Source organism: Bombina bombina, chromosome 2 (genome assembly GCF_027579735.1).
Source record: "Bombina bombina isolate aBomBom1 chromosome 2, aBomBom1.pri, whole genome shotgun sequence".
Lineage (NCBI taxonomy): Eukaryota > Metazoa > Chordata > Amphibia > Anura > Bombinatoridae > Bombina > Bombina bombina.
The window spans coordinates 918,911,354-918,923,613 of record NC_069500.1 but is presented as its reverse complement, the minus strand read 5'-3'; the positions used below and the strand labels follow the sequence as shown (position 1 = coordinate 918,923,613).

General features: G+C 38.3%; 1 protein-coding gene across 1 annotated transcript in view; it reads right to left on the bottom strand.

Annotated features, from left to right (window-relative positions):
- ADAMTS3 (ADAM metallopeptidase with thrombospondin type 1 motif 3) overlaps window positions 1-12,260 on the bottom strand; it is a 357,608-nt gene that overhangs the window by 31,224 nt on the left and 314,124 nt on the right. Inside the window, exon 17 of the mRNA XM_053703328.1 lies at window positions 7,971-8,134. Coding sequence (XP_053559303.1) covers window positions 7,971-8,134 — 164 coding nt within the window. The remainder of the gene's footprint in view (window positions 1-7,970; window positions 8,135-12,260) is intronic.

The window sequence follows — 12,260 nt, the reverse complement described above, 5'->3', positions numbered from 1 at the left end:
TTACACAGTAACTGTGTAAGCACAATCAGCCTTTTTAAAATTACAATCCTAAATACACTCATGTATACTAAATAAAATACAAAATACAAAGTACAAGTTTAAATATAATACTACTAAATCTGAAGCCTAAAGTAATCTAACATAAAAAGCAAAAAGTATAAAGTTAGCAGAATTCTCATGTCATGCAGTGCTATGTTGCACTGGGCTTGTCTCTCCTTCACATACAGAAATGCAGGGATTGCCCCTTGGAAAAGTATAGCAAAATCTGTCTTTTTAGAATTCCACTAGGGATCCTGCAGGGCTGGAGGATCATTTTATATAATCTAATTTGAGCAGAGAGGTTTATATCTTTCAGACCCTTTCTCTCTCAGGGCCTGATGATCCATACATAAAAGTGTGGTACCTGAAAGTACCAGAGAGATGAATGATGCCGTCTATAGAAAGTAATGGAGCTCTCTGTAATACAGAATTTCACAGGGGAGAGAGAAGGCTGATGAAAGGCTCAGTTTGCATACATTACAAATTAAACTGATAAGTTTTCACTACAATTTAACTTGCTTTTTCCAATAATTTAGTATATATTACTTTTCTGTCAGTTAAAAAAGGGTACTGTGAATTTGAAGAAAGCTTAACCTGCATACAGCTGGTGAGAAAAATCCAGTCCAGCTTGTTTAAAATCCTTACAGCTTTTCCAAAAATTTGTGAGAGAGCATCCGACATACCATGGGAACTCCCCTGTCCCACCCACTTTCTGAAGCTGTGTTTTATTTTACAGTAGAGAAAATACCAAGTGCAACGTAAGTTGTAAAAGATACAAGGACATATACACAATATGATCCTAATTTGTTAAAGTAGCACAGAAGATTTCAAAACAGAATCAGAATTTGCCTAATCACTCATGGATCTAAATCTAAATGTATTAAAATATAAAACAGAAAATGCAAAGCTTGAATCTAATTATACTGAAAGGACCCAATCTAAAGTGTAAAGTAATATAAAATACAATGCACAAAGGTTAAGTGTAAATCTGGGCTTGTCTCTCCTTTAGATACAGAAATGAGAAAGAGCTTGCAGTGCTGGAGAGTTCTGCCCTTTTGTTATTCAGTGAGTTTAGCCCCTGTAAAGTCTGCACTACAATTTCTCTACAATACTGAGGGCCCGATGATCCAAAAAATGCCAGCATGGAGAGAAATCACACACATTTTTTGGGAATTATTTTAGACCTTATATTGTAATGCATAGATTTAGCACATTTAGCCACCAATCAGCAAGCGATGCCAAGGTGCTGGACTAAAAATGGGCTGGCTCCTAAGGTTAGTCTTGCTTTTCAAATAAAGATACCAAGAGAATGAAAAATGATAATAGGAGTAAATTACAATCGCCTAGATTACGAGTTTTGCGCTAAACAGGGTGCGAAACTAATGCCAAAAAAGTTGCGTTATTTAACTCTCCATATCACTGCCAATACGAGTTACTGAAAGGCCTTCTTGTGCGTGTGATATGGTGGCGCTAAGATCCATACCGCACAAAATCCAAGGGCTGATTTGACATGCTGGTGCACGCTTTCCCCCATAGACATCAATGGGGAGAGAGTGTTAGAAAAAAAAAACTGAAGTGCGGAATGAAAAATCTCTGTAACGCAACACCATTGATGTCTATGGGGAGAAAAAAAGTTACGTTTAAACTGAACACTCTAATATAAAACCCTAGTCTAAACAACTCTAATCTGCCACCCCCGACACTAATAAAATATATTAACCCCTAATCCGCCGCTCCCAACATCACCAACACTAAATTAAATGATTAACCCCTAAACCTCCGGCCTCCCATATCACTGCTACTAAATAAACATATTAACCCCTAAACCTCCGGCCACCCACATCGCTGCTACTAAATAAACCTATTAGCCCCTAAACCTATGGCCGCCACATCGCCCCTACTAAATAAACCTAAACCTATGGCCCCCCCACATCGCAAAACACTAAATTAAACTATTAACCCCTAAACCTAACACCCCCCTAATTTAAATTCAAATTACAATATAAGTATATTTAAATAAATAAAAACTTACCTGTAAAATAAAAAAAAAACTAACATTAAACTATAAATTAACCTAACATAACTATTTTAATAAAATAAAAAAATACTACCAATTAAAAACCTTAATTACAAATTTAAAAAAAAAACTAAAACTACGGAAAAAATAAATAAATCTAAAATTACAAAAAATACTAAACACTAAATTACGAAATATTTAGTTTCTAAACCTCCTTCAGCAGAGGAACCCTCCTTTAGATTTAAAATTGAGCATCTGAGTTTTTTATTAAAGGAGGTTCTGTCTCTACGCTAGAGGTTCCAGAGGCTAAACTCCCTGAGGAACCTAAGATACCTAAATTATACAGAGTTTATGAAGACAGGAAGGTCCCTCTGACTTTTCCTGTGCCAGTTAAGATGGCGAACATTATTAGTAACGAATGGGAAAGAATAGGAACTTCTTTTTCCCCCTCGTCTACTTTAAAAAAAATGATTCCCAGTCCCTGACTCTCAATTTAGAGGTTTGCTAGATTATCTAATAAGTCTCGTCAGTACTACAAGGTACCTCAAAGGACCCTAGAAAGGCAAATTTGAGCTTGAGAGCTGTTACTCTTGCTATGCAGTGTTCAGACTCCTGCATTAGAATAAAAATAAAACCCAAAGTTATGGGGTGATTTCTTTCCATGCTTGCAAGTTTATGATAATTAGGCCCTTGGTATGAAGGTGTAAGTTAATGGCCTCCATTTATGAAACTGTGAATGCAGCTTCAGAGCCCCACCTCAAGGGAAGTAGAGGTAAATCATCCTAGTCAGGGGCGCGATCCGATATAGATCGCAGTTTGCGGCGCAAGCGAGGGAACCCGCGTCGCCCGCAGTTTCAGCTCGCAACTCGAGCTATCCCATATATGTCGCCGTCAGATGCTGACGTGCCGTAAGTCTGACAAACCAGCGATGTCCAGAAATCTGCGCAAGTACAAATTTCTGGCGTCGCCAGTGACTTGCGGCATGTTAGAAACTGCCGGCGCCTACAAAACCTGACTAAAGTCTAAATCACCCGCACTGTCTAACACGCCTCCCTAACATAGCCCGACACGTCTAACACGCCTCCCTAGCATAGCCCGACACGTCTAACCCTCTATCCGCTATCCCCCTCACTATCCTAACAATAAAATATGTATTAACCCCTAAACCGCCGCTACCTAATAAAGTTATTAACCCCTAAACCGCCGCCAGCTATATTAAATCTATAACCCCCTAAAGTGAGCCCCTAACACCGCCGCCATCTACCTTACCTACCCCCTAAAGTGAGCCCCTACCCCGCCGCTATTTTAAAATTATTAACCCTTAATCTAATCCCCCTACCCCGCCGCCATCTATATTAAATTATTTAACCCCTAAAATACTAAACTATCCCTACCACTAAACCTAAGTCTAACCCTACAAATAGCCCTGAAAAGGGCTTTTTGCGTGGCATTGCCCCAAAGTAACAGCTCTTTTGCCAGCCCTTAAAAGGGCTTTTTGCGGGGCATGCCCCAAAGTAACAGCTCTTTTGCCAGCCCTTAAAAGGGCTTTTGGCGGGGCTTTGTCACAAAGTAAACTGCTCTTTTGCCTACAATCTACATCCCCCTACACCGCGGCCACCTATAATAAATGTATTAACCCCTAATCTAATCCCCCTACACCGCCGCCAGCTATATTAACTATATTAACCCTAATTATATTAGGGTTAATATAGTTAATATAGTTATTATATTATATATATTAACTATATTAACCCTAATTATATTAGGGTTAATATAGTTAATATCGTTATTATATTATATATATATTAAGTATAATAACCCTATCTAACTCTAACATCCTAACTAAACTCTTATTAAAATAAATCTAATATTAATATTATTAATTAAAATATTCCTATTTAAATCTAAATACTTACCTATAAAATAAACCCTAAGATAGCTACAATGTAATTAATAATTACATTATAGCTATGTTAGGGTTTATATTTATTTTACAGGTAAATTGTTAATTATTTTAACTAGGTATAATAGCTATTAAATAGTTATTAACTATTTAATAGCTACCTAGTTAAAATAATTACCCAATTACCTGTAAAATAAATCCTAACCTAAGTTACAAATACACCTACACTATCAATAAATTAAATAAACTACAAATATCTATCTAAAAATACAATTAAATAAACTAAACTAAATTACAAAAAAAACAAACACTAAATTACAAAAAATAAAAAAAGATTATAAGATTTTTAAGCTAATTACACCTATTCTAAGCCCCCTAATAAAATAATAAAGCCCCCCAAAATAAAAAAATTCCCTACCCTATTCTAAATTAAAACAAGTTCAAAGCTCTTTTACCTTACCAGCCCTTAAAAGGGCCTTTTGTGGGGGCATGCCCCAAAGAAAACTGCTCTTTTGCCTGCAAAAAAAAAACACAATACCACCCCCCAACATTACAACCCACCACCCACATACCCCTCATCTAACCCAAACCCCCCTTAAATAAACCTAACACTGCCCCCCCTGAAGATCTCCCTACCTTGTATTCACCCCGCCGGGCAGAACTCCTGATCCGATCCGGGCGATGTGTTCCAGCAAGCGGCAGTGAAGTCTTCTTCCATCCGGGCGATGTCTTGAAGCAAGCGGCAGAGAGTCTTCTTCCATTGGCGACGTCTTCAAGCAAATCGGCATCTTCAATCTTCTTACTTCGCTCCTCCGCCGCGGAGCATCCTTCCGGCACAACGACTTCCCAACGAATGAGGTTCCTTTAAATGACGTCATCCAAGATGGCGTCCATCGAATTCCGATTGGCTGATAGGATTCCATCAGCCAATCGGAATTAAGGTAGAAAAATCTGATTGGCTGATTGAATCAGCCAATCAGATTCAAGTTCAATCTGATTGGCTGATTGGTTCAGCCAATCGGATTGAACTTGAATCTGATTGGCTGATTCAATCAGCCAATCAGATTTTTCTAACTTAATTCCGATTGGCTGATAGAATCCTATCAGCCAATCGGAATTCGGCGGACGCCATCTTGGATGACGTCATTTAAAGGTACCTCATTCGTCGTTCAGTCGTCGGCCGGGATGGATGCTCCGCGGTGGCGGAGCGAAGAAAGAAGATTGAAGATGCTGCTTCATGGAAGATGCTGCCGGAAGGAAGAAGACTTTGCTGCCGCTTGGAGGAAGACGTCGCCGGGAGGAAGAATTCTTCTTTTCCGCTTGGAGGAAGACATCGCCGGAGGAAGAATTCTTCTTTGCCGCTTGGAGCAAGACATCGCCCGGATCGGATGAGGAGTTCGGCCCGGTGTGGTGAAGACAAGGTAGGGAGATCTTCAGGGGGGTAGTGTTAGGCTTTTTTAAGGGGGGTTTGGGTGGGTTTAGAATAGGGGTATGTGGGTGGTGGGTTGTAATGGGGGGGTATTGTATATGTTTTTAAATGCAAAAGAGCTGAATTCTTTGGGGCCTGCCCCACAAAAGGCCCTTTTAAGGGCTGGTAAGGTAAAGAGCTTTGAACTTTTTTTAATTTAGAATAGGGCAGGGAATTTTTTTTATTTTGGGGGGCTTTATTATTTTATTAGGGGGCTTAGAATAGGTGTAATTAGCTTAAAAATCTTGTAATCTTTTGTTTATTTTTTGTAATTTAGTGTTTGTTTGTTTTTTGTAATTTAGTTTAGTTAATTTAATTGTATTTTTAGATAGATATTTGTAGTTTATTTTATTTATTGATAGTGTAGGTGTATTTGTAACTTAGGTTAGGATTTATTTTACAGGTAATTGGGTAATTATTTTAACTAGGTAGATATTAAATAGTTAATAACTATTTAATAGCTATTATACCTAGTTAAAATAATTAACAATTTACCTGTAAAATAAATATTAACCCTAACATAGCTACAATGTAATTATTAATTATATTGTAGCTATCTTAGGGTTTATTTTATAGGTAAGTATTTAGATTTAAATAGGAATATTTTAGTTTATAATATGAATATTAATATAAATTTAGTTAGGGGTGTTAGGGTTAGATAGAGTTAATATAGTTAATATAAATACTATAGTAACTATATTAACTATATTAACCCTAATATAATTAGGGTTAATATAGTTAATATATATAATGTAATAACTATATTAACTATAATATACTTAGGGTTAATATAGATAATATAGCTGGCGGCGGGGTAGGTAGATTAAATTAGGGGTTAATAATTTTAATAGAGATGGCGGCGGTGTAAGGGGCTTACACTAGGGGTTAATAATATTAATATAGCTGGCGGCGGTATAGGGGGATTAGATTAGGGGTTAATAATTTTTATATAGGTGGCGGCGGTGTAAGGGGTCAGATTAGGGGATAGATAAGGTAGATGGCGGCGGTTTTAGGGGCTCACAGTAGGGGGTTAGTTTATGTAGATGGCGGCGGGGTCCGGGAGCGGCGGTTTAGGGGTTAATAACTTTATTAGGGATTTCGGGGGGGGGGATCGCGGTTGACAGGTAGATAGACATTGCACATGCGTTAGGTGTTAGGTTTATTTTCTAGCTAGTTTAGGGAGTTACGGGGCTCCAATAGTCAGCGTAAGGCTTCTTACGGCTGCTTTTTGTGGCGAGGTGAAAATGGAGTAAGATTTCTCCATTTTCGCCACGTAAGTCCTTACGCTGCATACTGGATACCAAACTGCGCTGGTTTGGTATACCTGCCTATGGCCCAAAAAACTACGGGCGACGGCAGAAATATACGGGCGTAACTTCTAAGTTACGCCGTATATGTGATACCAAACCAGCGTAAATATTAGCGTCGCCGGCTTTTGCGGGCGACGATTTTTATCGGATCGACCCCCAGATCTGACATTGACGACTGCACTGCTCTTGTGTAATTGGTTGTCCGAGAGAAGGGGTGTGGCTGGTAAATACAGGCAGTGGATGCTGCACACTCTCCTCAAAGCGGACATATCAAAGCGGACATATTACTTTGTCCTTCCGCATTTTGTTAAATGAATAAGTCAAGCCACAAAACTTTTGGACTTGATATACTTTTTGTTGTTGTTTTCTTGCCTTGAGTCCTTTTACATTTTTTATATTGATAAACTACTTCTTTCATGTTTATACCGCATTCTTTAATTATTATGCAGTGCAAGATTTTTCGTAATATTTTAATAGTGCTTCATTTTTTTCTTTTGGCACCTTTTTTTTCTATTCAAGGATTGTTTTTTCTTGCAACAGCTAAGTTCACTACATTCCATAGCAGAAGGAATTTGAAGTCTGCAGTATGAACTTCCAATTCTCAGAACTCAAAAATGCACAATTTTGAGAGATAAATTACAGGAAAAGGGACAAAATAAATAATGTAAGCATATTGCAACTTTTTTGTACTCATAACTAAGAATTCTGTATTACAATCTCAAAGTGTTTAATGTCCCTTTAATGGGAGGCAGGGTCAGTTTACTACTCAAAGTAGTTTTAAGTATTTCTAAATCTGTGAGTTTCTATTACAACTCAAATATTCTTCCATAAACAAAAAAAAAACTTTGATTATCTAGTTATGGGTTTCATTCCACGTTGCTTCTAGATAATTCCTTACACATCGCTAATGTACTAAAATGTACTAAAAGATGATACAGGTTTTAAGGTGAGCATAATGACTGTGTAAAAATGTGAAGACTGAAATAAGTCATGTCAACACGTGGATTAAGAGAAATAAATTAAAACTGGAAAGAAAAATATGACAACAGTACGCAAATTCACACAAATGTTATGTTAATTATTACTTCTACTACTGGTTTGTGTTTTTTGTCTAGTGTTTATCTTTTTTAATGTATTGTTTACTGTTTATATATTTGTATACCAGTATACTGGTTTCTTTGATTTGATTTATATACAATACCAAAATAAAACATTACATTAAAAATAACTTACCAGCACTACAACTGCATCATGTAATGGTCCGTCTGTGTGTAGTGTTTCAGTGTCATCTTCAATTACATATTCCCATTCCACACCAAGATCTATGAAGGATCGAGACTTTGCTTCTTCGCCCTTTCCATTTAGTATGTAATGCCCTGTGGCCTGATTTTTAATAGCTACCAAAGGAAACAAGAGTTAGTTGTTGCCTAACCACCTATTTGACTGCACAAAGTTTTTTTCTGTTCTCTGTGATTTAATTATCTCATTTCATGCTACTTGCATTGAAAATGAATAAGCTGCATTAGATCATAGTGAAGACTTGATGGAGAATGTATGAGTAATCATGTTTTGATGAACTTTAATTTGTTTAATTAGCAACCCCTTGCAGGGTCAACAGCACAGCTAATCATTTTAGGTGGGGGATAGAGAAAGCAATTAACACACGGCTCATTTTGCACGAAAGAGATGGATATTTCTGTATATGTTATGGCGTGTATCTATAGAGAATATATAAATGCTCTAGTATTATGGTGGACTATTTAGATGCAGGAAAAGTACATAGATGATTATTATTATTATCTTTAACAAAATATGTAAGAAACACAAAAAAGCTAAAACATAATAAAAAAAGAAAGATCAACGACAGACTCTGTCATGATTTATTATAAATATTTTTTATTTATAAGGGACAAACAAATTAATTAAAATATGATTGACTGTCTGGAAAAGATATTAGGAGGTAGGAAATTAAATGGGCTCTGGATCAAATAAATAAAAATAGTTTGAGAACAAAGTAAAATGTGTGACTGATAACAAAGATGGCAAAGTGAACAACATGCAGTGCTAATAACACAGAACAGATAGCCAGAGCGAAATATTTGAATTATGGACAATGTTATAAAGGGACTTTTAATAAAACTATAGTTACACAGCTCTCTCTATAATGTTAAAGGGACATGTCAGTGCACATAGATGCATTTCAATTTTGAATAGAAACACTTTTGTAATCTGCATGTATTAGCAAAAATACTTCTAATAAAAGCTATAGCTGTTTCAAAAGGATATTTAAGTATGCTCCGTGCACCAGCATTTTAATCATAGCACTTGCTCAGAGAGATTAAGGTGCTTGTACCATCTGGTAATGATTCAATTTGTTAATAGCGGACATGATACAAGCCCCACTGGTGCTCTGAACAGCTGCAATATTATAAATGCCGGTGCACTGAGAATATCTAGGTATGCTGCACATGCACATGCAGAGAAAACCTTTACAATTAAATCAGTGATAACTTTTGCTAGAAGTATTTTTGCCAATACATGTATGTTGCAAATATGTTTTCATTCAAATATGTAATTCATCTGTGTGCATATAAATATTGTCCGGAATGTCCCTTTAAAGTTTGTACTATTCTAAGAATATGTTTAAAACTTCCAGAATAAACGTAATATCTGATAAATAAATCCTTACACAGCATTGTATTCTGTATGTTATGTATGATAACAGGCGATCAAAGAAAAGACATTCTTTTGCAAAAATGAAATTTATAGAACTCATTTGCATTCAGCAAATAGAAAAAGCTGTTGTATTATAATGCGTCTTTAAACAGTTTCGATCAATCTAATTATAAACAGCATTGTACTTTAAATTTGACTCTTTTGAATGTTAAGAAAAACTAGACGTACTGAAGTTCGATATATGAGGACGAACTAGAGGGGGCAGCAGAGCTTCTGAGACGCACTGTGAAATTAAACTGTTCTTTGTGTACTGTTATTCTAATGCCAAAATATTGCTCTGGCTAAGGTACGTTGGTGTTAACTGTCCTCAAATAACTTAGAAACTGGAGAAAGATTCATGAAACTCTTAAATTCTGCACAAGACACTCAGAGCCTGGAATCATTTTCATTCTAAACTTTAATTTCTTCTGTGAAAGAAATAATTTTGTGAGAGCAGTGTTTGAAGTGATACAATTACTGTATTCTATTTTTAAAATACTTTAGCTTTTTTAAACACTCGTCTGGGGTATATTCTTGTCTGTTAGAAAACCTATTTGTATGGATTTGCATGGATTTATGAGGTGGCATAAAGCATTTTTGTAAATTTAGAACCATTGCATCCATTCTATTTGCTAATTTGCACCATCAGGTGTTTTGCTCTGAAATCCCAGATTACAAGTGGAGCACTAAATATAGCTTTCGTTAAAGCGATATTGGCACTCCCCTGTGTAATACCAGGGCACGCTAATGTGAGTTGGTATTACAAAATGACAGCAATGCGAACGTGAGCTTGTGTTTGCATTGCTGGGAAGCATTGCACTCACAAGAGCGCGCTTCCATAGGCTCCAATGGGAGCCTCGTTCTCATGCCGTGACACAAGACATGAGCACCTCGTGCAGCGAAGGGGGTAAGTAGTGCAGCGATTGCAGCAAATGTTACATATATATGTATGTTTGCATTCATTACGTTTGGGAAAAAAGAACCTGGCCACCAGGAGGAGGCAAAGACACCCCAGCCGAAGGCTTAAATACTCCTTCCACTTCCCCCAGTCATTCTGCCGAGGAACAAGGAAAAGTAGAATAAATACCAGGATGAAAAGGTGCCAGAAGAATAAAAAATAAGATTTCCCACAGCAAAAATACGGGTGGGGAGCTGTGGACTCTTTCCATCTGAAGAAAAGAAAATTATCAGGTAAGAATAATTTAAGTTTCTCTTCATAAATGGAAAGAGTCCACAGCTGCATTCATTACTTTTGGGAAAATAATAACCAAGCTATAGAGGACACTGAATGCCAAAACGGTAGGGTACAATAGGCGGCCCATTCTGAGGGCACCAGGCCTGAAAAAAACCACAACCCAACCAAACCCCGCTTCGTCGGAGCAGGGCAAAAGAACTACAAGGAAAAGGCCCCAAGGACACTGACCCGCAGATAGTCTGAAAACCTAACTAGAGACCGCAAGCAGACTCACTGAGCCAACACTCTTCCAGGAGAACCGTCGCCCAGCAGTCCGTCCCCTTACTGTCAGCGTGCCAGGAATCAGACTGAGACGAGAAGTGCAAAAATAATCACACCTTTATTAATAGCAAAAAATAATAAAAAGTCCATAAGTCAAATAACAAGCCAGGAATCAAAACCAGAGCTGGTAGTCAGACGAGCCGAGTCAGGAGCCAAAGTGAATAGTCAGACGAGTTGAGTCAGGAGCCAAAGCGAGTAGTCGGACGAGCCAGAATTAGGAACAACAGAGTCAGGAACAAGCCAGGGATCAGGAACCAGGAGGGACGTCAGACAACCAGGTAAAACACAGGAGCTCTCACAAACAGGTCTGAGACAACGCAAGAGCAAAGCATACTGAACAGAGGCCCTTTAAATAATAAGTGATAACATCACAATTCTGAGACTGCATCCTGTCTCACACGGATGATGTACACCAGTCTGGCCATAAAAGGAAGTGCAGGAAATGAGCAGCATCACACAGTATGCACCAGAGTCAGCAAGAGAGGTGAGTAAAATGGCTGCCAGCAGCACATGGCAAACAAAACAGGGAAAAAACCCTGACAGTACCCTCCCCTCAACGACCCCTCCCCCGCGGGAGGACAAAAGGCTTATTGGGGAAACGGGCATGGAAGGCACAGAGGAGGGCGGGAGCATGAACATCAGAGGAGGGAACCCATGAACGCTCCTCCGGACCGTAGCCCCTCCAGTGAACCAAAATACTGTACGCGACCCCTGGACATACGAGAGTCAATAATGTTGCTGACCTCATACTCCTCATGGTTGTCAACAAAGATAGGATGGGGACGAGGCAACACAGTGGTAAACCGATTACAAACCAATAATGGTTTCAAGAGGGAGACATGAAAAACATTGGAGATGTGCATTGCAGGAGGAAGGTCAAGAGCATAGGCCACAGGATTGACCCGTCGGAGTATTCGAAAAGGACCAACATAACAGGGAGCCAGTTTATCGGAAGGCACACGAAGGTTCAAGTTGCGGGAGGAGAGCTAAACTCTCTCACCAACCTGGTAGGAAGGCGCGGGCAGACGCCTACGATCAGCCTGGAACTTTTGGCGCTGCATAGAACGATGAAGGCAATCCTGAATCTGCACCCACGTGGAACAGAGTTGTCGGAGATGCTCCTCCAAAGCTGGAATACCCTGAGACATGAATGAATCGGGCAACAAGGATGGTTGAAACCCATAATTCGCCATGAACGGGGATAACTTGGAGGAAGCATTAAAAGCACTATTACGTGCAAACTCTGCCCTAGGTAACAGTTCAGACCAATTATTGTGGTGATCTGAGACATA